Source organism: Podarcis erhardii, assembly GCF_964252035.2.
Source record: "Podarcis erhardii genome assembly, chromosome: 2".
NCBI classification, from domain to species: Eukaryota; Metazoa; Chordata; class Lepidosauria; order Squamata; family Lacertidae; genus Podarcis; species Podarcis erhardii.
The window spans coordinates 25,070,626-25,097,197 of record NC_138498.1 but is presented as its reverse complement, the minus strand read 5'-3'; the positions used below and the strand labels follow the sequence as shown (position 1 = coordinate 25,097,197).

At 44.6% G+C, this 26,572-nt stretch overlaps 1 protein-coding gene across 8 annotated transcripts in view; it reads right to left on the bottom strand.

The window, feature by feature from the left end:
• The window catches only part of ARSG (arylsulfatase G), a 125,498-nt gene that overhangs the window by 57,111 nt on the left and 41,815 nt on the right, over window positions 1-26,572 (bottom strand). For 7 of the 8 annotated variants that reach the window (XR_014153303.1, XM_081849745.1, XM_081849744.1 and 4 more), the window contains 4 exons: window positions 24,476-24,663; window positions 22,530-22,577; window positions 21,288-21,399; window positions 18,341-18,478 (listed from right to left, as the gene is read on the bottom strand). Coding sequence is in view for 7 of the 8 variants with exons in the window: in XM_081849745.1 (XP_081705871.1) it covers window positions 18,341-18,478; window positions 21,288-21,399; window positions 22,530-22,577; window positions 24,476-24,663 (486 nt within the window). In the remaining variant the exon portion in view is untranslated. The remainder of the gene's footprint in view (window positions 1-18,340; window positions 18,479-21,287; window positions 21,400-22,529; window positions 22,578-24,475; window positions 24,664-26,572) is intronic. The other variant, XM_081849746.1, reaches the window with a different exon arrangement.

The window sequence follows — 26,572 nt, the reverse complement described above, 5'->3', positions numbered from 1 at the left end:
AAGCTGTTCTTAAACCAAGGTACTACTGTATAATGAAGACGACTGCAACCTATATAGTGTGAATTCTTGGATGTACATTCAGTATACAGCTGCAAATCTGGAAACGAAAAGTATTCCTTCCTTCCTATTTCCCATATGGAGATTATTATTTTTTATTTTTTTATTGCTAAATCAGATTTAACAGGAAGATGCCCCAAGGACAGGTCTGACATCAACACATGGCGCTCTCAGGCAAATCATGCAGGCATCCTTTTCATTAAAAGAAGAAGAATTACAGGCCTGGCACCATGTGGACACAGGCACTGGGTTGGATAACTTATACTCTCAGTGGGTAGGATGCAGTGAAAGAAGCATTGGGTGGATTGAACCTCCAGTGCCTGCAAAGTCCCTGGGAAGGGGTTCTTCCAGAGACTGGGGCTCCCTTAAACTGGCATAGGTTGGTGAGGCCAAAAAGCCTGGCCACTGAAGAACACTACCCACCCCCTCCCCTTTAAATTAAAACAGGACGCACAATTCACTCTCTAACAACAACAACAACACCTTTATTGTCATTATACAACCTGTGTACAATGAAATTAAAGCTCTGGAAGTAGGCACACTCAGAGCAGGGACTCAGGCAGGGATGCAATGGGCGACCTCCTTTAAGGACAGGTCATTTTGGCATCACGTACGATGCCGTCAATCACTCCCAGTGCCAAGGAACAGAACTGCCTAGCAGCAGAGGTTAAATGAAAGGAGGCACTCCCAGAGCCTCTTGGGATCCTTTGTTCTATTAGGTAATTCTGCATGACACTGGTGATTCTCTCTCTCCCTCTCCCACCCACCCACACCCTGGCAAGTGTACTCAGTTTGGGAATGACAGTTGCAGATGGCTCCATGGTTGAGAATAACAATGTCTGTTTTCACCCACAGAAACAGTTGCTGACTGCCCCTTTATCAAGCACAGCACGGCATATATCCTTAGCAAGGGAAGAAGGGATAGTAGTTATTCCTAGCAAGAAGTACAGGAGGAAGGAGATTAAGGTGAAAGGAGGAGAAATTACATCAGGAACTGGAGTCTGCTATCTTCCACCACCGGAAATAAACTGATGGACCTGGGAGTGGGGGAGATGAAGAGAAGACACACCCCGCAACCAGGAAATTAGCCTGGAAGCATCATTGTGCAAGGGGTAAACCTGGAGCAGAAGAATAGTAATTCCATAAGAGGACAAATCACGTTGTATTAAGACTTGACTTCGTGCGACTTTGGTTTAAATGCTTACTTTTGTGGGTGAAAGGACAACATGGGAAAGTGATTCTTTGCAGACCAACCCAGGTCCAACCCTCATGCTGCAAAGAAACCAAACTGCACTGAACAGTCATAGATACTACAGGCAAAAGAGGTTCCCCTGTGTTTCACAGATGCAACCAAGGCTCATGCCTAGGGCTGGATGATATATCAATATATCGTCCAAAACCGGTTTGAAGTTCATATCATGATACAATCTTGGTTTCATAGCTTCTGACCTGGTAATATACTGCAAATCATGATGTGTGTGTACTATGCAAAAATCACAATGTGGGAACAAAAGTGAAGCCAGCCGATGACTCTACATAGCTTATTTAATAAATAATAATAAATAATAAATTTTATTTATACCCCGCCTTCCCCAGCCAAGATCAGGCTCAGGGTGGCTAATAACCGATATAAAAACAAATTGATTGAACTACAACTTAAAAAACAAGATTTAAATACAACATTAAAACATTAAAATGAAGCCTCATTTCAATGGAAACTCAAATCAAAAAATTTTGGGGGGATGAAAACATCAAGTCTTCACCAAGGCTAACTATCCAGACTGGTCCTACATGGGCCAGGAAAAAGCCAGGGAAGTCCCCAAATAGGAGTTCCATCACAGGAGAGGAAAGGAAAAATAAAGAGGGGGGTGGGAATCAAATTGATTCCAAGCCAAAGGCCAGGTGGAACAACTCTGTCTTACAGGCCCTGTGGAAAGAAATCAGATCCTGCAGGGCCCTGGTCTCAGGAGACAGCGTTCCAGCAGGCCGGAGCCAGTGTTGAAAAAGCCCTGGCTCTGGTTAAGACTAATCTGACCTCCTTAGGGCCTGGGACCTCTAGGGTGTTGCTATTTATGTACCTTAAGATCCTCCGTGGGGCATACTGGGAGAAGCGGTCCTGTAGGTATGAGGGTCCTAGGCCGTGAATTTCAGACATTGTGATATATTGTGATGTTTAGCTGGTGATATATCACAATGTTGAAAACCAGATAGCGCCTAGCCCTACTCATGCGAGGTAGCAACTTCTGTCTGTAGCTACCTTGAGTAGTGTATTAGTGCAGTCCACGAGGCAGGTGCACCCTGGATGTGAACTTGAGTATACTTCTGTGTAGAAAGGTAAGAGGTGTATCACAGGTTAAACAGGCAAACAAAAATTTGAGTTGCATGACATACAAGCCCTCTCCAGGTGTTCTGCAAGCATGCTATAAAATACATCACACTTATCGCCCTCGGCAAGTTGGAGGGTGACCATCAGAAGTAGGGAGCCTCCCTGCACATTTTAGAACCTTGACAAAAGCTCTAGAACCCTGATAAGGTTCTAGCTCCACAGCCTTCATCGTTCTCCAGGAGCTCAGAAGGCTCCCCATTTCAGAAAGTCGCCCTCCAACTTAACAGAGGGTGATGAGAACAAGGAGCAGATCATGGATGTTTAGTTAACACACTTACGGAACATCTGAAGAGGGTTACATATCCTTGGCTTCTCCCTTTCCCTCTGGTCCAGGAGCCATTCTTTAAGGCACGTTTCATATATCACAGGAGATGTTTGATCCCTTAGTTCAACAGACTCATAAACACGCCGAGGGCAGCTAATCAAGCAAGTTTAAACATCAATAAAGATGCAAGTCGGTTGAAATTATGTGATAAGGATAAGGTGGAATGGGTTCAAAGAGAGGGTTCAAAGAGTCCAAATCATGACTCAGTGAGCAGTAGATGCGTCCAAAGGAGCAAAAATCTAAGTGCGCCAGCTCTCAGCTCCTAAGAAAAGGTACTTAACAGCAAGGTAATCTCTGGAAGAATCGCTGTACCTGCCTCAAGTACTGACCTTTGGAGCTATCTGTAGAAGCAAAGCTGTCTTTCGCTTTAGTACCTTAAGAATGGTTCTGTGGCGTATTAGTGCAGTCCACGAGGCAGGTGCACCCTGGATGTGAACCAGGAAAACAACTGGCCTGCACATTCTGTGCTGCAAACCATTTTTGCAACGCATCAATTTAGGATAGAAAAATATAAAATGATCATTAGCCCTTCTTACTGCTGGAACCAAAAGGCCGTCAGTGTAGCAGTCCTTTCAGAACCATGCTCTTATTAGTGCAGGCGACACCCTGCGAGGAAGTCTTAATGGTTTAAAATGGCCTGTATTTGGGTAATGGAGATGGCGGAGAGAGGGCGGTAAAATGTCTCGATCTAAGCCAGTCACATGAGCAAAAAAAATTTGAACTCAGTGACTCCCAAGAACCACATCAATGTGACTAACTCCCACCCCAATTTCTCACCTAATTGTCCATTCTCAAAACCTCCAGTTTCTTTAAGCAGCAGCCTCACCCACCATTTCAGTATGAATTTCTGAAGAGCACAACAAATGTATTGTTGGCTTCTGCATTTGCAGACTAAGATATGGGATGCAAAGCAGCCAGTGAATTTACTCAAAAGGTGGCTCTGACCAGCCCAACCACTGCATTTCGATTCTAGAATCTGCAGAAAATTGGGGTAGGGGGAAGAACCCCAGGCTTTGGCAGTGGCGTTGCACTTTCCTGTTATGAGCAGATAATCAAATTTTCTGTTGACACGTCCTAGGTTTCTTCTGTTTACTTTTTTCTCCCCTGTTGCTAAGTGCCTCTTTGGAGATTTGAGGCCTATGTGCACAGCACAAGGCTCTGCCCTGAATGACTGGCTCAAAAAAAGCTGACAGCAGTCATTTCCTCTCCCACAACCTAGTTCCTAATTGTATTAGCTTTTTATTTCCCTGAAGTGATATGCAGACAACGGCTTCTCTCGACACCGCCAACTGTTTTGTTGCAACAGGATGAAGCAGAGCTTGGGCGCTATCCGCCTTCCGTTGCAATTTCCTTCTCAAAACGGCCTTGACCCCAACGCTGCATTGCTAATGAACTTCTTCGCACATTACTTCTCAACAAACCTGTTCATGCCATTTAAAATATAGTTGATATTTTTAAACCCATACATGCATCTTTGCAGGTGCAAATCTGTCTCTTTTTCCAAAGTGTTATGTTGGCTCTTCCAAACAATTGAAGTCTGTTAAGTGTGGGGGTTTTTTTTGGGGGGGGGGCAATTATTGTGTAGGTGTAAACAATAGATGAGTTCAAACTTATGTCATGTCGTACGGCTTTTTTTTTTCTCCTAAGTAAGATGTATGGAGTCAATCTTGTCTGGAAACAGGGTGGATAAAAATCAATTAAAAAAAAAAAACAGATTTGTGTGCTAAAACTCAGTCTAAGGGTTTTTTTTTAAGTTTAACCACATCAGTTAACAAACATGGATACATATGCTATAATGTTATTGCTTTAGTTAAATAAAATGTTTAAATTGTTATTAAGGAAATGATTATTTTTCTACTTCCAATACAGAACAGCAGAAAAGTTGTCCAAATATAAACAGTATTTGGACAACTTTTCTGCTGTACTTTATTGGAAGGAGAAAAATAAGTAAACTTATTAAACCTCACAATAATTTCATAATTATCTGTCTATGTATTTCTAATAGTACAACCAAATCAGTAATTTTTGATATAACTGTAAAAACTAATCTGAAAATTTATTATTCCAAAATTATTCCTCTGGTTGTAAGTATTAAGATAATACCAGCAAGAATGAGTCTTTCTGTTAAAAAAAAAATTTAAATCAAGTCTTACTGACTGGTCATTCAAATCAAGTCTTACTGACTAGTGATTTAAATTGTGATTTAAATAGATTTGATTTAAATCAAATCCACCCTGCCTGGAAATCACAATTGGGCCCTCTTACATGGAAGCTCCTTCCCTGTCCATTGCTGTGGGTTGTTTGTTTGTTTATAAAGAGGAGATAATGGCACTCTGCACACGTGTAATAGCACACTTTCCTAAGCAAGTGCTTCGTAAGTTCAGTTGTGATGAAAACAGCAAGGTTAAAAACTGAAGCCCTGCCAAGACAAAATGTTAACACCTGTTGCTGGCTAGATCGAGCTGAGTTAGTAGAGCATGAGACTCTTAACCTCAGGGTTCCTGCCCCACATTAGGCAGAAGATCCCTGCATTGCAGGGGGTTGGACTAGATTATTTTTGTGGTCCTTTCCAACTCTATAATTCTATGATCTCTTCTGTACACAAGTTAGCCTGGCTGCAGAGGGGCAAGAACCCACATTCTACCAAGGGAGAGACCATAGGCTATCAAACTCGGTGCTACCTCACTCAAACAGACAGCAGCTTACAGGACTTTCCCAGGTCTGCTACCTGAGACTGGACCAGGGATCTTGGACATGTGAAGCCTGAGATCTGAAATCCCACCTGCATTTGCATTTGACCATTGATGGAGACAACTGCACGACCATCTGCAGAGCAGCCTTAATACTTGTCGTTGCCAGAGTGCAGCCCAAATAGCTGTTATTCACTCCGAAAGGAAATGGCACGGACTTGAATGCAATCCTACGTGTCTGTTCAAAAGCAAGTCCCGCTTACTGGGCTCAATCCCAGGGTACCATTGCACAAATAGAACAGGCTTATGCTTACATAATGGGACTTTGCTTTCTAACCGCACCATCCAAGCTCCCTCAAAATCCGCTTCGGTGAGGGTATCTTCCCCAAAACTATGAAAAATATATTCCTTTACGCAACAGCAGCTGCCAGGATCTTGACTGCGAAAAAACTGGAAAGGGGAACAAGCCCCAACAATAAGGGACTGGCAGAGCAAATTTTGTGAATTTATAAATATGGCAAAATTGACCGCAATTATAAGAGGAAAATCAAACCAAACAATAAAGAAATAATGGAGCTGAGTAAAGGAATATATGGAAAAACATTGTTTTGGTATTGAAATATTGATATGAAGTCTAAGATATCGCAAGGACAGAGGGACAAGCGACAGAGTAATGACAGGCATGACAGAAACAGTGGTATAAGATGGTACAGTAGTACCTCATTTTGAGTACGCCCTGTTTAGTGCCCATTTCATGGAACTTCCACAACAAACCCGGAAGTACCAGAATGGGTTACTTCTGGGTTTGCCGCTTGCACACAAGCAAAAGCACTAAATCACACTTGGCGCATGTGCAGTAGCGCAAAACAGTTCACGCACATGCACAAAGCAGCATTTTTTCAAGCGTCCGGGGCTCCGGAATGTATCCCGGACTCAAAATAAAATACCACTGTATAAGAACACAACGAGAGAAGTAAAATTTAAAAGGAAAAGTCACATAGGGGTGGAGAGAAGTCGTTTTTACTCTTTTTATGTCATCTTAATTTGTATTGATTATTCTATCTGATGCCTGTTGTCTTTGTCCATGGAGTTTTCTTGGCAGAGTGACTTGCCCATTCCTGCTCCAGGTGGCTCACGTTTGGTCAAAACTCTCCACTATGACCTGTCCATCTTGGGTGGCCCTGCACGGCATAGCTCATAGCTTCTCTGAGTTATTCAAGCCCCTTCGTCACGGCAAGGCAGTGATCCATGAAGGATCTGCTCACTGCTCATTGGAAGGACAGATCGTGAAGCTGAGGCTCCAATACTTTGGCCACCTCATGAGAAGAGAAGACTCCCTGGAAAAGACCCTGATGTTGGGAAAGATGGAGGGCACAAGGAGAAGGGGACGACAGAGGACGAGATGGTTGGACAGTGTTCTTGAAGCTACCAGCAGGAGTTTGACCAAGCTGCGGGAGGCAGTGGAAGACTGGAGTGCCTGGCGTGCTCTGGTCCATGGGGTCACGAAGAGTTGGACACGACTAAACGACTAAACAACATCAACAAATTCTATCTGATATGTTGATATTTGAAACTTGTTTTTGCAAAAAAACAACAACCCAAAAACCCCGCTTTGGTGAGCTGTGGGGGGGACGACGACGCACTGGAGCCGATTCTGGGTATGCATGGATGCTGGATCCACGGCGTTACATGCCATGCACTTCCAGGCAAGTGTGTATAGGATTGCAGCTTTAACTACATAAAAGGAAATCGCTTTGCAAATGCCAGGTGGCTTCAATATTCCCACACAGAATTTGGGGGAAGCCTAGGCAATTATAACCTAGGCTAGGTTATTTTTAAATTGCCAGAGAACATGTCCTGTTTTCTTGTTTACAGCTATATTTGTCTCTTCTAACAAGGCCTGCTCTTCCTCAGGACCCTCTGAAGGGAAAAGGGCGGGATGACAAATGGTGAAGAGGAAGAAGATTACAGCAAGTGCGTGTGCATTTGCGTATTTGTGCGTGTATAAACTCTTGGATGTTGGGAACAAACAAACTCACAGTTCCCAAACGGACTCGCGGTGCCCTGCATGAAATATATCTTTACAACAACAATATTTATTACGGCCATAGGCCCATACAGGTAAAAACAACACATAAATAACAGCTTGTGCACATGGGGGAAAAAAAACAGCCGCTAAAACACCACTATAACAGTAAAATACTATAAAATAGAATGGCATACTACGCCTTAGTTAGATTGTAGTGCTCCTTGGCGTCGCTTTTGGGTAAGGACAGCGACCAGGAACCTAGCCACATTCAGGGTCGTATGAGTATCCTTATCCTGCAAGATTTGAGCAAGGTGGAATTTTGGTGGGGTACCCTCTAGTTTCTGTATGATTGATCCCAACAAATTTGCCCGTGGCACATTGAACAGGGGGCAAGTGAACATGATGTGCTGGAGCGACTCTGGCGTCTCCTTATCACATTCGCACGTGGCGGGGGCTTGGCCCTTTGAGAATCTATGTCTCAAGACGTTGGAGGGAAAAACGTTGAACCTCGCTTTGGTGAAGGCCAGTCTATGGGCAACAGTCGAAAGGGAGGAGAGGTATGATGGAACGCAGTAAGTTAAAGTGATACCAATGTTCTGGGGCGAACAAACACCTCCCCCCAGTATATAATTTCGCTGTAGATCGATGTCATCCAGTCTTTGGCGGATCAGTCTTTGAGCAGTAATTTGGTCTAGTTTTAGGGAATCTGAAGGAGAGATTCCGTAACTCAGGAGTTTGGCATGAATTCTACTAGTCCAAAGGCTAGAGAATTCATCTCGCCATAAGCATTGGACAAGGTAGTGGTTTGGTAATCTATGCCACAATGATAACCAATAATTGAAGACTTGCTTCCACAGGCAAGTTTCTAAGGATGAGATCTTCAGTTCTAGTCGCATGGCTGCGTTGCTTACGCACAGGGGGAGCATTAGGAGCCGACGCAGGAATTGATTTTGCAGTGTCTCAAGAGGAGCAAGATCTGTCATCACGGCCCAAAGCGGGGCAGCATAAGCAAGCACGGCAACCACTTTTGCCTTGAACACCTTTAGGGCCGAGGGAACATGCAAAGCTCCATCCGAAAAAAAGAATCGGAGGAGTGCATATGACAGAGTTTTGGCCTTGTTAAGTAGGTGTTGAATTTGAGCTTTCCACCCCAAATTGTGTTGAAAAATAACTCCTAGGTATTGAAATTTTAGGACTTGCTCTATTTTTGCTCCACCAAGCTTCCATTCGTATAATCTCCGGCTTCTGGAGAAAATCAGAATCTTGGATTTAGCATGGTTGATGGTTAATTGGTTGAGTTGACAATACGTGGCAAAGATCTTCAAAGCTCTGGTTAGTCCAACACGTGTATAAGATAGAATTACCGCGTCGTCCGCATATAAAAGGAGTGGGCAGCGGTAATCCGCAAGTCTAGGCGCGTGTGTACTTGGAGATGAGTTAACTAGGGGTGCTCGCATGTCGCTGATGAATAGGTTGAATAGACAGGGAGCCAATATACATCCTTGGCGCACTCCCTTGTTTATTGATATCGAATTTGTGAGGTCGCCCGCAGGAGTAAGTCTCACTCTAGCAAGGGTACCTTCGTGGAGCTGACTTATAAGCCATAGGAGTCTTCTATCAATGCCCTGTTTCGCAAGTTTCTCCCATAGAATATTTCTAGGAACGCTGTCAAAGGCTGCCTTTAGGTCTAAGAAGGCAGCACAGAGGTAGCCCCGGGGAGGAGAGGAGTACTTTCGTGCCAGATGGTAAAGAACTATCGCATGATCGGTTGTAGAGCGTTTAATTCTGAACCCTGCTTGTTCGTGGCCAATCTGATTAGTCTCATCTACCCATCGCAATAGTTTAGTCAGCAAAAAGCTGGCATAAATTTTCCCTATGATCGAAAGGAGGCTGATGTTACGGTAGTTTTCCGGCTCCATTGGAGAACCTTTTTTATGAATTGGTACTATAATGGCCTCCTTCCATATTTTGCGTATTTGTGCGTGTATAAACTGTGTATTTTGCATTTGCGTATTTGTGCGTGTATAAACTCTTGGATGTTGGGAACAAACAAACTCACAGTTCCCAAACGGACTCGCGGTGCCCTGCATGAAATATATCTTTACCATCATTTTCCATCTTGAATTGTATCAAGTCTTCCACCGCATATATGACAAATACATGCCATGAATATTTACAAGTCACGACACAGATTACAATTAAAAATTAAATAAATTGGCCATTTCCAAGCAGAGTCGTTTACTGAATTTCCTTCCATTTCCTATACACAAATTCAAAACTTAGTTGTTCCTAGCACTACCTACATTATTTCCCTGATTTCATGAACAAGGGAGACAAGCTGCCAGCCGTGAGAGATCCACAGACTTCGCTTTGTTGCCATATTCCCCCAATGTGTAACTTAAAAAGAAACACTAATATTACCCCTGAAAAGTCAACGTTCATAAACAGCCTATCACCCCTTCCTTAAAAAATAATTTATTTCTCATTCAAAGGGACCCCACTTTAAAAAGAACAATAAATAAACAAACTGCAAGTTCCTCACAATGACCTGAAAAATGAAGGGGAAAGACTATTTATGTATGCGAGCACGGCTGCGCGGATGTTACAGGCCCAGAGATGGAAAGAAGATAAAGTCCCTACAAGAGAAGAATGGCAGATTAAGTTGATGGATTATGCCGAATTGGGTACAATGACCAGAAGAATCAGAAATCAGGAATACCAGAATTTTAATAAGGAATGGGGGAAATTTATAATTTACCTTAAAAACGATTGTTAACAGTTAAAACTGTTAGTAGGACTGGAATAAAACAAATTTTTAAAAAGAAAAGAAAGAAAAAGGAAAGGGGAAAGAAAGCTGGACTATTTTACTATATGAGTTCCCAAACTTTGGGGCGATACAGACACATTTTCAAACTACGGAAACTGTTGTGGTTACCACACACTAACTCTAACTCATTCTACTGCTACAACAGATTGCTTCTTTCCTGCCTAATTACAACAGAGAGGGAGAAAGGGATCCTTTGCAATACTTCGAACAAAATAGGCAAAGGTAAAGGTACCCCAACCGTTAGGTTCAGTTGCGGATAACTCTGGGGTTGCGGCGCTCATCTCGCTCTATAAGCCGAAGGAGCCGGCGTTTGTCCGCAGACAGCTTCTGGGTCATGTGGCCAGCATGACTAAACCACTTCTGGTGAACCAGAGCAGCGCACAGAAACACCGTTTACCTTCCCACCGGAGCGGTACCTATTTATCTACTTGCACTGGGACCAAACTACAGGAGCTCACCCCATTGTGGGGATCTGAACCGCCAACCTTCTGATGGGCAAGCCCTAGGTTTAGACCACAGCGCCAATGATCACAAAAACCAAGGTTGGCTCTCCTATACAAACAGACTAAGCAGCTGCCTGGTGTGGCATACAAATCAACAGCCTCACCTGTTGTTAGGAACTGCAGAAACTGGTCCCTGCCCGTATTGCTGGACCATTTATAGCCTGGATTTTTTTAACAATCAATCCCTCTTCAAGGGGAATTCTGGGAATTTAGAGCTCTGTGAGGCCTCCCAATAGCTCTCAGCACCTTTTAACAAACTACAGCTCCCAGAATTCCTTAGGGAAAGCCATGACAGTTTGAAGTGGCATCATAGCACTTTAAGTGTACATCAGCTGCTCACAGAACAATGTCTCTGACACAGCCAAGGTCGCTTTCCCCAAACAGTTGTGCTCCTGATGTTATTGGACTCCACCTCCCATCAGCCCAAGCAAGACCGGTGCTCAAGGCCAATGGGAGCTATAATCCAAAAACATCTGGAAGGCCAATAGGTTGGGAGGAGACTTCACTGGGGCAACAATTACAGAGCCCTGCACAATGAGGCCTGTGATCATATTGGCTCACCGCAAGAAGAGAAACTGAACTATGGAGTAGCTATGGGCAGGTCTTCAGCATTTAGACATCAGGAGACTCGTGTCTTCTCTTTTCACTGGGCTGGGCTCAGAATCTACTCACGGGAATAAGCTAACTTGGATCAGAAAACCAGTTACTGTACTATAATCATCAAGTTCATGCACAAACATGGGCAAGATTAGCAGCCCGGTGACTGCCAGGTATCCCGAGGGCTGTATCCAACGCTAGTCCTACTCAAAGTACACCCACTGAAATTAAAGACCAGGGTCAACTAAAGACTATTAATTTAAATGGCTCTATACTGAGCAGGGCTAGCACCCTGAGGTTCCCGAGACATTCAAGAACCAGCGAGCAGTTTTAGACATATCAATTCGGTTTAAATTTTCTTCAGAGTGTAAGAACTTAAGAAGAGCTTGCTGAATCAGGCCAGTGGTCCATCTACTGCAGCATTTTTTTCCTCACAATGGCCAACCAGATGCCTGTTGGAAACCCTCAAGCAGAACATTAGAGCAAGCGAACAGCAGCTTTGTTTGGAATATTTGTGGAAGGACAGTCATTAGGGTTTGGCCCATTTATTTACCATGCAGTAAGGACAAAGTTTCTCCTAGGTGGAGTGAAACCCTGACAGGATTTGTTTCAGTTCCGTCCAGCCCTGAGCCCTCCCGATTCCTTGAAGGAACAGCACACAGGGAAAAAGGAGGCAGGCAATTCCATTAATTTTGAAGATTTAGTAAATAATTCCAGCGTGGGGCACTCATGATAGCCGGCTTCACCTTCTTGCTGTCTCCGTCCCAGAACTGTCCGTTCTCCTGAAGATTAGACTTGCTATTTATCATGAGGTAGTCATCAACTTATTTAATTATAAAGCACACGGGGTCAATTAACCCAGTTTTTACTTGGGAGTCTGAAGAACAAAACCAGATCAGGCAAGCTGAAAATTAATATTTAATAATATTAATTATTATTAACTGCTCAAGACAGCAAAAGGCCCAAGAGAACTGTTTCCTGGATCAGCTTCACTGACTTATGTAAGAGATTAACCAGATCAATCCAGTTCTTGATACCCAATTAAAGAGAATCCCTGCAATTAGTTAAAAAGCTTTTTCATTAACCCAACACCCAGTAGCCTGTACCTTGATCTAACTTGGGTACAAGTAGTTCTGAAATAGTAACAGTAAAATCAGCTATATCACTTCAGGTCACAAACATTTATCCCAGTGCTCAAAACCATGTAGCAATGTTATGATAAAAAAAAAAAACTAGTTAGATCCAGTTCAAGCATAGGTTTGTTTGTGTGGCTTGGCTTTTGCTTCTTGTGACAATCCAGATGCAGAACTTTGTCAATCACATCAACAACCCCGCCCCCAGGCAGGTAAGAGTTTTACAAGGCTACTTTGAAATATCTGTGTGCCTACTCAGAAGTAAACCAAAATGAACTCAGTGGGACTTGTACCCAGGTAAGCTAAGTCTTAAGCATATTCACAGCCCAGAATTTCACATTCCAAAAATCAAAATATCTGATTCCATAGAATGAGGGGAGGAACGTCTAAAGAAGACAACAGAGTGCACCAAGTATACATTATTTTTAAAAATCTAATTAAAACGTTTATCAAGCTTAGGACAAAATCAAAGCAATTGCTTCCCCTTCAGAAGTCACTGTGAATCTTTTACAGCTTGCAAAAATAAAACTTGCAGCTGATTCAGTTACATAAGGTTACAGCTAAATCTTATAATTTTGCTTGCCCCAGTATCACACGCCTTCATTTCTACAAAGTAACAGTGTAAAGTCAATGGCAAAATCTGCTGATTTGAAATTGATGGCATGGATATAGGAAGGCTCAATGCCACCAACACTGGTTCAGCCTTCATTGGTTCTGTTTACATAGTACATCCAGGGAACTGGAAGAGACCTCACTTTGTTCATGCTACTCTTTCCACAAACGCAAAATCATAAAGGATTACATTAGAATGTGGGTGAGCTATGCTTGCATCTGAAGAAGGTGATATACAAGACACTATTAAGAGATAAGGACTGGGCTATTTGCCCAAAGTGATAATTAACAGAAGTCAATCAGAGATGCTTAATTCTACGGAATTAAAGGAATAGTGAAAAAATAAGCAGAAACTAGCATTTAACATGCACATTAAGGCAATTATATCAGTCCTCCTTTACTGTCCCAGCTGATTATTCAACTGGCGAATTATCGGTTAGCGCTTACAGAGGGACAAAGGTCAGTGGTTCGAATCCCCACAACAGGGTGAGTTCCCGTTGCTCTGTCCCAGCTCCTGCCAACCTAGCAGTTCGAAAGCATGCCAGTGAGAGCAGATAAATAGGTACCACTGCGGTGGGAAGGTAAACAGCGTTTCTGTGTGCTCTGGCTTCCATCAAAGTGTTCCATTGCACCAGAAGCGGTTTAGTTATGCTGGCCACATAACCCGGAAAACTATCTGTGGCCAAACGCCGGCTCCCTTGGCCTGAAAGCAAGATGAGCCCCGCAACCCCATAGTCGTCTTTTACTGCAGTGTTTCCCAACCTTTTTTGGGCAAAGGCACACTTGTTTCATGAAAAAAATCTTGAGGCACACCACCATTAGAAAATGTTTAAAAAATTAACTCTGTGCCTATATTGACTATATATAAAGTAACTCTCTTTAATAGGAATCAAATAAACACAAAGAAAGTATTTTATAATTACTTTATTATGAAATAGTAAGTAAACAGAAATATGAAAAATTATAAAATACTTTATTCAGTGCGCCTTTTGTCCCTCTCCTCGAAATGCTCCAACTCAATGTTCCTCCGCGGGCTGGCCATTGGAGAGCCGTGTCGCCCACACCGCAGCCCAATACAATATGAACCCTCCCCTCGCAAGCGGCAACCCCTCCACACTCCCCACCTTAAGCCTCCACACGTGCCCTGCCCAAAGAGATGCCCGCCCGCGCGCGAGGGGATCCTTTACCTCAGCATCTCGCCAAAAAAAAAAAAAAAAGAGGGCGGGAGACTGCGGTCCCTCAGAGGCTGGGCGTTAGGAAGAAGCAGCCGCCTTCATCCAAGCAGGAGCAGCAGCAGCTGTAGCTGTAGTAGCGCCAAGCTGTGCCGGGGACTCCGTGCCCATGAGGGGAGGGAGGGGAGAGAGAGGAGAGGCAGCAGGTCGCCCTCTTAAGTCACGCGCGCGCAGGCACCACCACGCATCCCTCGCGCCCTCTCGCAGAGCCCCTGCTCAGCACCTCCCGCCTCGGGGACGCCCGTCATGAGCCGCTGAGAGGCCGCCAAGCCTCCAGGCTGCTCCCATTCAGCCTTAGGCGCGCGCCCGCCTCGGGAAAAGCGGTGCTGGGAGGCGGAGAGAGAGAGAGAGAGAGAGAGAGAGGACGCCGCTGGCCGCGTCCCACCCTCAGTCAGTCGGCTGGGAGCTACTGAGGAGAGGGAGGTGGGGACGACGGCGCGCGCGTCTGTTCCGCTCAGGGCCAGCGCGCCCCCGCCCCCCTCCCAGAATCCCCAACTAAATACGATGCGCTAAGGGAGGGGGGAGAACCCACCCACAAAGAGGACGCCTTTCTGCAGGGCGCCTAAGGCCTCTCGCCGCCCGACTCGCCCGCCTCCCTCCCACGGCACACCAGGCAACATCTCGCGGCACACTAGTGTGCCGCGGAACACCGGTTGGGAAACACTGTTTTACTGGACTTAACGTCCAGGGGTCCTTTCCCTTTCCCTAGTACTTATAGATCATTGTGTAATGCTTGGCCATACTTTGTGAATACAAGGGCTTTGTTCTATTGTTCTTGTCAACAATGAACTTTAAAAAGCCCATCTATTAGTGTCTAATATATATACCCTATATTGTTCTTGACTTATCTCACATTATCATACTGTAATTAATTGTGGAACATATCCTGTAATGCTGGATGCTAATCTGTACTTCTTGCATGGTTTATTTCTATGGATGATGGCATCACTGCGGCTGCCGTAAGGTTAATATAAAATATTATGAATTATCTGTGACCTGGTACAAGCTCCTATCTCAGATGTGATCTGGTAGGAATAATTAACATCCTGATCCTAATTGTTGCAGGAAAAAATAAGCAAACCCTTGTGCTTCTCAGTAAAACTTAATTATCACCCTCCTGTAAGCAGGACCCAGACTTCACAGACTGCTGAATCTCTTTTAAGGTAAATTTATTATTCAGGAACTAAAGATAGAAAGATACAGTGTTCCCAAAATTAAGATCCTGTCCACTTCAAAACACAACAGTAAACGAGGAGGAACAAACACTTCCAGACTTTTACTGCTTTGCGGGAAGGATTCAATTATCTACTGGCAAATTCAGGTTCGACAATTAAAGTAGATTTGGCACTCTTGTGCAACCAACCCGCTGGTGGTGGAGTGGGGCAGGACCAGTATTTTTGTAGTAAGAAAAGTATCCAGAAAAAGCATTAGATATTGTGGGACAGTAACACAACATTACATAACCTCCTTGCAAACAAATAATAATGCATGATCAATTACACAAACTTTGTGAAATCATGATGAATGCCCAATACAGAGATCTGGAAGAGCCCACAGACTTCTAGGCTCTTCTTATATCCCATCATTCTAACTTTCTCTTCCCATGAGGATTTGCGATTTACTAAGCTACTTTGATTTATAAAATTATTCAGGTCCATGTTGTATCCTGCACACTACTACATAGATACAGCTTCCTGGGTGTTTCTGGGCACCTTAAGTATTAGGTTTTTTTTAAAAAAAATGTTTGTTTGTTTTTTAAAAAAGTCATTGAACTGCCCACAGGACTTGAGTGAGGGGAAGAATAGAAATGTCATAAATAAAACAGCTGTGCTGGTTTCCTTAAAAACCAACAAAAAACCCCAACAAAACGCTGAAGCTCCCTTTTCTTGAGAAACACAGCTAAATAACTTAATTGAAATAATACCACAAAATCACAGAACCACAACAGAACCATTAGCTTCTCCCTGCCCCCCAACCACCCACCCACCCACCCACACATTTTCAGACTCTGATTAATTCAAAGACTCGTTTCATTTCAATTAACATCCTTTCCCTTTGGTGCAGGAAGGCTTTTCTTTCCTGCTATGCCTTTTGTTTCCTGTTACGCTACGGTGTACCTGCACTCAAAATGCTATGAACAGTTTGAGCCACCTTGCCGCAAAAAGGATACTGTAGAGATGAAGAACCATCAGAAAAGTAGAACTCTCTTTACACAACACTTGGGGCTTTTTGGTTTAGAAATAAACAAGAGAGGAAGATGGAAATGATTTCTCATATATATTATTATTTCTTTATATCCCGCCCTCCCCAGCCAAAGCCGGGCTCAGAACGGCTAACAACAGTAAAATGATAAAACATTCTAAAATCAGAGAAGGAAGCTGTATCTAATGAAGGTGAATGTTCAGGACAGACAAAAAGGATGTCCTCCTTCACAAAGTGCAGAATTAAACTATAGAATTTGTTCCCACAGGGCGTAGTGAGGGTCACCAGTTTGGATGGCTTAAGAATGGGATTTTTAAGGAGGAGAAGGCTGCCAATAACTATTATCCATGATGGCGATTTTATATGGTTTCAGAGGTAGTATCCTTCCGAACACCAGTTGCTGGGGAATCACAAATAAGGAGAAACCTGTTATATTCAGGTTCCACTTACAGGCTTTCCAGAGGCATCTGGTCAGCCATGGGAAGAACAGGACGATGTTTTTATGTCCTCTAGCTGCCTCGTTTTAATACACCTCACCTGAAAAGTCTCCAGCTGCTCAGTCAGCTTGTGAACAAAGAAAGTCATCTATTTATTGAATTTCTATACTGCCCTATACTCGCAGGTCTCAGTTCAGAGAGATTTTTAAAGTACAGTGGTACCTCAGGTTAAGAACTTAATTCATTCTGGAGGTCCGTTCTTAACCTGAAAGTGTTCTTAATCTGAGGTAGCACTTTCGCTAATGGGGCCTCCCGCTGCCACCACACGATTTCTATTCTCCTCCTGAGGTAAAGTTCTTAACCCGAGGTACTATTTCTGGGTTAGCAGAGTCTGTAACCTGAAGCATCTGTAACCTAAAGTGTCTGTAACCTGAGGTACCACTGTACAAGATGACAACGCTGAGCTGTTGAGATGTTCAACTCTGAGCAATGTTACTTAGAACAAACCTGGCTGTACTACCAAAGCAGTGGTGGACCATGGCACCTCAAATTTCAGTAGCGCCCTGTGTTGGTGTATTGCCAACATAAACTTGGAACAAGTCTTGAAGCACATCCTTGAGGCATGCCTAAAACATCTGCTTAGCAATGAGAATTTCCCCCAGCAACAGGTGTCCTTTTCAGGGCATGGCTGGAGAGATGCAACTTCTTCAGGTCAGCTGATTAGCCTTTTCAAAAAAAGAGCAATGTGTTATTCTAAGGTTGGAGCTGATTTATTTAGTGGAGCATTGAATTGCTTTTCGGGCAGACCAGAAGAAGATTCACAAAACAGAGACTGAAATCCGTGTACCTTGTTGTCAGAGCTCTGTTGGGATTGCACCAGCACAAGTACACAAATAGAAAGTTGTTCTCATGGATGTATTTCAGGAATATTTGGGCTGTTTGGCTTTGAGTTGCACATGTCATTATTATTTTCGCATTGTATATATTAATTAAAATTTCATGAATTAGAAATTGTTGAAATGTCATACATTACTGTTAATGATTTTTTTTTTGTAAACTACAGAGTTGTTAAGTGAGTGAAATTAGACAGCATTAACCGTGGCTGGAAGGCTTGTTTCAGTCAGTCATAATGAGGCATAATGCAAAACTGCAGATAGCAAAAGCTCCCAATCTCCTCCTCACTGCTGTACTGCACGAGGAGAAGAAAGTGTGCAAGCCTTAGGGTTAGGCAGGCCCGTTCATCTAATGCAGCTAAGTCATAGTTTAGTGTTACATACAAATAAGATAATTGACTACTGAGATGTCCTCACCTTGCGTAGTGAATGAACTGAATCGCCTTCTCTCTGTACTTTGCAGCCAGGCTGGTTAGGTCCACGGGCTGTTGGACAATTGTGAGGTTTTCAAAAAGAGGTAGTGCTATTTCAGGATAACAGTCTTTCTGATGTTTCCTGGGTGGGGAAAGATTTTTTATTATTATTATTTTTGGAAAGGTGTGGCTAAGCAACGATAGGCTACAAGAGAATCTATTTTTAAAATCTAGTTAGTTTTTCTTTCATTGATATCTATTATGAAACAGAAGTTTATAAAATTATGAACAGTGGGGGAAGAGTAAATAAAGAGAATTCTCTCTCTCACCCACCCACAGATACTACTAGAACTCAGGGTCATTCAACAAAGCTTAATGGCAGAAAATTCAGGGCAGGAAAATAGAAGTACTTGTTCACTCAGCAAATATATGAAAATCACTGTCACATGATGTGGTGAAGGTTGCTGCCTTAGACGGTACTCTGCAAACGTTGTTGGACTACAACTCCCATCAGCCCCACCCATCATGGCAAATGGACAGGGTTGATGGGAGTTGTAGACTATCAAAACACGTGGAGGTCACCAGCTTGGGGAAAGCTGCTTATATATCCGGCAGCAAACTCATTCTTCTAATGTGGGTTCTTACATGTCAGTTTGCATTTCTTAGTACTTAGATCTGATGTCTAGAGATATTTCCTATTCTAATTAAATCAAGAAGGTTGTGGAAGCTTCTCTGTGTGAAAGAAACAAGCAGAAGGTTCCTGATGTTTGGGTTATTCCTTCAGAGAAGCTGAGTACAGCTGGTTTTAAACTGGTTCTGTTATCTCTTTCTGTCAAGGTCATGCTGCCTATAATAATAGTTACAACATGACATTCCGGGGAACTTTCCTTAAACATTCGAGGACTGTGTAACACAAGAATGTATTAAGAAGGAAAAAATATATCTGCATTGGATTTAATTAAATAAGTTATATGCCTTAAGGATCGTATATGGTGTACATCCTAGACTTGATTCGCATGTTAGGATGTAACCAGTAAAGAAATTTGTTTCAAACATTACCATTCAGCCTGTTGCGCTCTATACATTGTAACTATTGCATCTGCGTAACAAGGTATTGTATATGTTTTGAGTCTATAATAATAGTCCAGAAGGAGCCTGGTTTTCACTTTCTTTTTCTATCTCTTTGTTTTGGTGTGGTGTTCTGCATGCTTAGTGTTAAAGTTTAGTATTATAAGTTATTGTACGTTTAAGTTACCGTATTTTTCGCCCTATAGGACGCACTTTTCCCCCTCCAAAAATGAAGGGGAAATGTTGTGTGCGTCCTATGGGGCGAATACAGGCTTTCGCTGAAGCCTGGAGAGCGAGAGGGGTCGGTGAGTACCGACCCCTCTCGCTCTCCAGGCTTCAGGAAGCTATCTGCAAGCCTTGCAAGCCCGGCGGGAGGTCCCGTGGGCTCGCAAGGCTTGCGGGCAGCAGCCTGCAGCCCAAAAGCTCAGGGGACAGTGGGGAGGCGGAGCGCCGCCACCCCGCTATTCCCCGACCTGATCTGGAGGCTGGCGGGGGGGAGAAGCAAGCTTGCTTCTCCCCCCCCCTCCGCCAGCCCCACAAGCTCGGGGGATAGCGGGGAGGCAGAGCGCCGCCACCCCGCTATTCCCCGACCTGATCTGGAGGCTGGCGGGGGGGAGAAGCAAGCTTGCTTCTCCCCCCCTGCCAGCCCCACAAGCTCGGGGGATAGCGGGGAGGCGAAGCGCTGCCACCCCGCTATTTCCCGACCTGATCTGGAGGCTGGCGAGGGGGAGAAGCAAGCTTGCTTCTCCCCCCCCCCTCCGCCAGCCCCACAAGCTCGGGGGATAGCGGGGAGGCGAAGCGCTGCCACCCCGCTATTCCCCAACCTGATCTGGAGGCTGGCGGGGGGGGGGAGAAGCAAGCTTGCTTCTCTCCCCCCCCGGCCAGCCCCACAAGCTCGGGGGATAGCGGGGAGGCAGAGCGCCGCCACCCCGCTATTCCCCGACCTGATCTGGAGGCTGGCGGGGGGGAGAAGCAAGCTTGCTTCTCCCCCCCCGCCAGCCCCACAAGCTCGGGGGATAGCAGGGAGGCAGAGCGCCACCATCCCGCTATTCCCGGACCTGGTCTGGAGGCTGGCGGGGGGGAGAAGCAAGCTTGCTTCTCCCCATCGCCAGCCCTCAAGCTTGGGGGACAGCGGGCAAGCCGCTGCCCCACGGAGGCTAGAGAGGCTGTCCCTGAAGGCAGAAGAGGGAGACGGAGCGCTCTGTCTCCCTCTTCTAGCTTGGGGATGGCTGCGCAAACCTGGGGGGGGAAATAAAAAAAATTTCCTTGATTACCCCCCCAACTAGGTGCGTCCTATGGGCCGGTGCGTCCTATAGGGCAAAAAATACGGTAAGTCTGCTGCAACTGGATTTCTTATGGCCGGAGCGAATCCTGAATGCATTGGATTTGTGACCATTATGCTCATTTTGCTTCAGCTGCATTAAAGCTCTGCTGGATGAAATACAATTGCCTCTGGGAATCCCGCAACGTGTATAAGTTTTTACTCTGCTAACTATACATTGGCGTTCTGCTCCAGATCAATATTGAGTAGAATTTCATGACATGATTTGGCCAAAATGACCCTGTCCGAACACAAAAGGCAGATTTACAAGAGCCTTTGGAAGAGCAGGAGGAATGCTGAGTGTCTGCTGAAGGAGAACAGAAAATTGGGGTGGGGGGATGGAATGGAGTATCCTAAAAGGAAGCATGCCTGGCCAGCTGTAACCATGAACAAGAACGCTACACACTGCAACATTTTGTTGCAGGCACCTCTGATTACCTAACATGGGGGACAAACAAGAGGGGATGGCTCTCTCTATCATGCCCCGGTTGTGAATTTTCCAGCAGAATCTGGCTCCTACTGAGCTCCGGAAGCCTGTCTGCAAGGACACCAGGAATCATACCTCATTGCTGCAGAGTGCCGGGGGCAAGCTGGGCAAGGAGGGAGGTTATAGCCCGGTGTGTCAGTGCAGCCCATATCATGGCTATAGGGTATCCCCAGGTAGTAATCAAAACCTGGAATTAAAACCACAGTATTAGAATATGCAAGGCCACTTGTTGTGCCCAGAAAACAATTTTGGGTTGTTTCTAAGGAAACAGGTTTATACTGTTGGTTGTATAAAGTCCACCTGCAACAACTGCAGACACAAGAAGCGTTGCTACCAGGCAGAACAGCTGCCCCAAGTTCCACTGCTGACAATTCAATCCATGCAGGCAAATATCTGAACTTTCCCTGCAAAAGTCCACTCTTTAAAGCCGAATCGGAACAAATATCAATTCAAGTTTTCTGTGGATTGGCGTTTGCTCCAAATGAGCTTTAAAGAGCAGGTTTTCACAGGGAAAGCTCTGGAGCAAAAAGAAAAAGGAATTTAAAAAGAAGGAAGGGACCTATTAAGCCTTAACTGCAGATAGCATCAGTACAGAGAAGGGAGTTTGCTCCAGGAAGGGATCATGCAACCTAGTCTTGATGTCTTCACTGTGATTGGGAGATTAGACTCCAAGGGTTTGTTCTTACTGAGGCAGTAAATCTGAGTAACGATTTAAGGGCAGGGGCTGACCTAATCAAATGCTTCTCTATACAAAACCTCGCCCTAGCCATAGAAAACTAGCATTTCAAGAAGAGAGTTTTCATCTTGACACGTTATATAATAATAAGAATAGTTTATTATTTATACCCCACCCATCTGGCTGGGTTTCCCCAGCCACTCTGGGCGGCTTCCAACCGAATATTAAAAACAATACAGTGTCAGACATTAAAAACTTCCCTAAACAGGGCTGCCTTCAGATGTCTTCTAAACGTCAGAGAGTTGTCTATTTCTTTTACATCTGATCGGAGGGCGTTCCACAGGGCAGGCGCCACTACCGAGAAGGCCCTCTGCCTGGTTCCCTGTAACCTCACTTCTCGCAGCGAGGAAACCACCAGAAGGCCCTCGGCGCTGGACCTCAGTGTCTGGGCTGGATGAAATTTAATAATAATTTAGGAGGGCTTGACACTGAGGGCATGCACTGGTACAAAGAAACACCCAAGCATGTGAGCTCACATCTAAAGTTTCAAGTCTTGAGCAAGAACCAGGCCTAAATCTGCAGTGGACGTTCAGATTTCAAGATGGGGTGGGGTGGTGGGGAATATAGCATGGTATCCTTACCACGAAAGTTGGGATGATAAGGGCCGTTGTGTCCCAAGTGCCATTTTCCTGCAAGGAAGCAATTGCCGAAGAGCAATATTAGCAAATCATATGTACCAGTCACTGGGGAGAGTACTTAATGCTTTCTATCTGAGGTGTGGTGAACAGGGCTGTGCAAAGAGGTGACCAGTGGGATTAGGCCATCAAACTCGAGAAGCCTTCAGGTAGCAGCTTCTATGAACACCAATATCTTAAAAGATGCAAAACAACCCATCCTTAGCGGACACAGTGAGCTCTTAAAAGTTAAGTTATTTCTTTCTGGCCAAGTGATAGCATCCCTCAAGGGAGTGGACAGAAGGATCTAGTCAGGAAATTTCCGGCCATCATTCTTGCATGCCAAAGAGGTAGAGGGGAATTTCCTGCACATTCAGTTGCCAGTGTATGACCCAGATCTGTGATTATTATGCCTCCCTTTCACGGCAGCGTGGAAAGCAAAATGTATGTTTCTCTTCCACCAGTGATGCATGATTAATATGATAGCAGCAGCATCCCAGATGCTCCCCCCCAGTCTCACGCAAGGGGTGCCTGAAATTCACATGCCATTATTCGTTCGTGGAGTTTATATTTCACCTTCTCTTGCAAAGGCCCTCAGCGCAGCTTACCATAATCATCAAAACAAATGCAACGTAATAGAAGTACAGTGGTGCCCCGCAAGACGAACGCCTCGCAAGGCGGAAAACCCACTAGACGAAAGGGTTTTCCGTTTTGGAGGCGCTTCGCAAAACGAATTTCCCTATGGGCTTGCTTCGCAAGACGAAATGTCTTGCGAGTTCCTGCGGGTTCCCCCCCCCTTTCCCTAAGCCGCTAAGCCGCTTATCAGCTGATCGCTAAAAGCCGCTAAACCGCTAATAGCGCTAATCCGCTAAGCTGTCAATGGGCTTGCTTCACAAGACGAAAAAACCGCTATACGAAGAGCCTCACGGAACGGATTAATTTCGTCTTGCGAGGCACCACTGTAAAAAAACAACAACCCTCAAACCAGCAATAAAACACAAAGATTAAAAGCAGAAAAAAACAGCACTGTGTGGTATTCAACTAAATAAATGTGCGAGCCAAATGTCTTGCACATGGGCAACAGGACTTTCCCATGTCTTTCCCCCCATGTGTGCCGACCCCCAAAATCTGCTCTGAAGGATTGGGGGGGGGGGATGGCCCAGATTTAGGGCGTGGGGGGAGTCCCACTGTGCAAGTCGAAGTTGTTCCACCCACACAATAAACTACTTTGTGCTACTTTAAATAAAACCCATTATGTGGCTTTTAAAATACCCATTAAAATAGAGAACAGATGGGGTTTGGCTGACACGCCCAAAAGGCAATAGAGATTTAACAGGCAAACATTTTAAACAAGCAAACGTTTTTAGATAGTTCCATAGGTTGGGTGTCCCCGCAGAAAAGGCCCTCTTTCTGGCAAAAGGTGGGGGAACCCAAAGAACAGTCTCTGAAGATCACAATTTCGCCCATGGTGAACCCTAACAATGTAACCAGAAATGCTGCTTTTATTGACAATGCAAGATACTACGCCAATGGTGTTTAGTATCAGCCTAATGTGGAATTAATGTGGCCAACAGACTGTGAGCAAGGAAATCCCTGGTTCACATCTCACCGCTGCCATGAACTTCAGAGGTAGCTTTGGACAACTCTCTCTCTCTCTCTCTCTCTGCCTGAGTCTCACATCTACATTATGGATGTACTTCTGCTAATCTCTTTACAGGATTTTTGTACAGAGATGATTTGTGGGAAGAACTTTGAACACTCAAAAAGCATGGGGAAATATGCAGAGTTGTGCTATTTATAATATAATTTAGCAGAAATATAGGTATAGATACACAGATGTGTAGATACGTATAAAAACAACAACCCTTTATACAAAACCAGGTTAATTTTCTATTGGAGGTCGGTTAAATTACCTATCGCAGCAGTGAGGTAGCCAGCTTCCTTCAGAACATCTCCCAAGGTTGTCTCGTTCAACGGGAGGCCGGCCACTGAGGTGACAGCAAAATTGTGGGTCACTCCATTGCGGAGGCCAAGGCGGCCTGTAAGCAGAGAGGCTCGTGATGGGGAACAGGTGGATGCCGCTGAATGGAAATCAATAAATCTAGAGGAGGCAAAAAAAGAAGAGAGGTTCTAACTATTATTTACCATTTATTGTGCTTCCTTTTTCTTGAAAGAATTCACTCTGATCGAGTCAAGTTTAATGCAGGTTTTCTTAATGGTGGCCTCAACGACATTGCAATCCTAATCTCTGGGCGTCCCCCACCCCCTTCTTGGTCCGCTTTCCTCTTTATAAAACACTTTGAACTCTCAGATCCATTTGTGACACAACAAATGGTGACACAGCAAATTCTAGTAAAAGTGTTCTTTCTGGTGGAAAGCAATGCCTCTCTCCCTGGCTACTCTGGTTAGAGGTTCAGGTCTCTGCGCCTCCAAGTCCATTGCTAAGAAGTCTGGTCTTTATCCCCACATCCTTTGCCATGGTTACATTGTGGGGGAAATAAAGCCATTTCTGACTGCCTAAAAGCAACAAGCTCAGCTCCGAACCCCATCCTGGGTGTCCTCTATAGGTGGGTAAGGAAAAGGTCCAGCAGTTGTTACACACGCATGAAAGTATTTGTGCCCACAGAATTAGCAAAACTACTAACTTGGCAGGGAGGACACTAGAATTTGTTGATGATACGAATGCTGATGCTATCACAAAAGGAGAGATCTATAAAATTGTCCCAACGCTCTGACATCTCCAGCCAGGCTGGAGTTATCTAACCTCTCCCAGGAACATCATTCCCTAAGCAGGCTGGATCAAAATGTAGTTGCTTTTCTTTTGGAGCATCATGCTCTTAACTATGGACTGAGATGCGTACTGTCCAAAAATCAGCATACATGTCATGGGGGTTTAAGATTGGAGATGTGGCTTTTAATCCAGCTAAGGCAGGGGTCAGCAACCTTTTTCAGCCGTGGGCCGGTTCACCGGCCCTCAGACCATGTGGGGGGCAAAATGAACGAATTCCTAAGCCCCACAAAAAACCCAGAGATGCATTTTAAATAAAAGGACACATTCTACTTATGTAAAAACACGCTGATTCCTGGACCGTCCGCGGGACAGATTGAGAAGGCGATTGGGCCACATCCGGCTCACAGGCCTTAGGTTGCCTACCCCTGAGCTAAGGGGTAATTGATACCAGCTTTTGAAGAATTTACAGTGTTAGAGGCCTAAGGAGTCTAAAAGGATCAAAACATAGACCTGATGTTCCTGGAGGCTAGAATCAACTCATGGGCAGGCAAGTCTTTGGCAACACCTGAAGATTTTGTGTTGTGTTCACGTTCAGCTCTGAGGCAAGAATTTATCAGCTGGTGTGGCGTTTTAAAAACCCAAACAGAACAAGAGTGGTATGAAGCAATCACCTCCAAGATGGACGCCTTGGTATAAAAACGGAACAGCAAACAGAGGTTCTAATCACTTTTGTTATCTTAGCTCCCTGGACTGACAATTTGCCTGGGCAGGTTTTATAAGTCAGTGCTGACGTCTGTTGAGGAAGTTTTTATGAACTTTGCCCATCTGGAAGAAGACGCAACCTTTCATTATCAGGGAGAATCTTTGAACTAATCTTTGTTTTACATGCCCTGAGGTTACAGAGGCACATTTTGAAAATGTGACAGGGAAAGGTAGAAATGAAAAGTGGGTTCTCTGGGTTTTGGAAAGCTTTCTGCGATTAGCGTTAATATCACAAGGACATTCCTCCAAGGAGCTCAAGGTGGTATACATGGTTCTTCCCCCTTGTCATTTAATCCCCACAACAACCCTGTGAGGTAGGTTAGGCTGAGAGGCAGTGACTGGGCCCAAAGTCACTGGCTGAGCTTCATGGCTGAGTGGGGATTTGAACTCTGGTCTCCCAAATCCTAGTCTGACACTCAAACCACGATGCCATATAGACTGCGAGTTTACACAGACAACAGCGTTGATAACGGAGGGTTCTGGGGGGCTGGGGAAGCTAATACAATGTTGAAAGTCA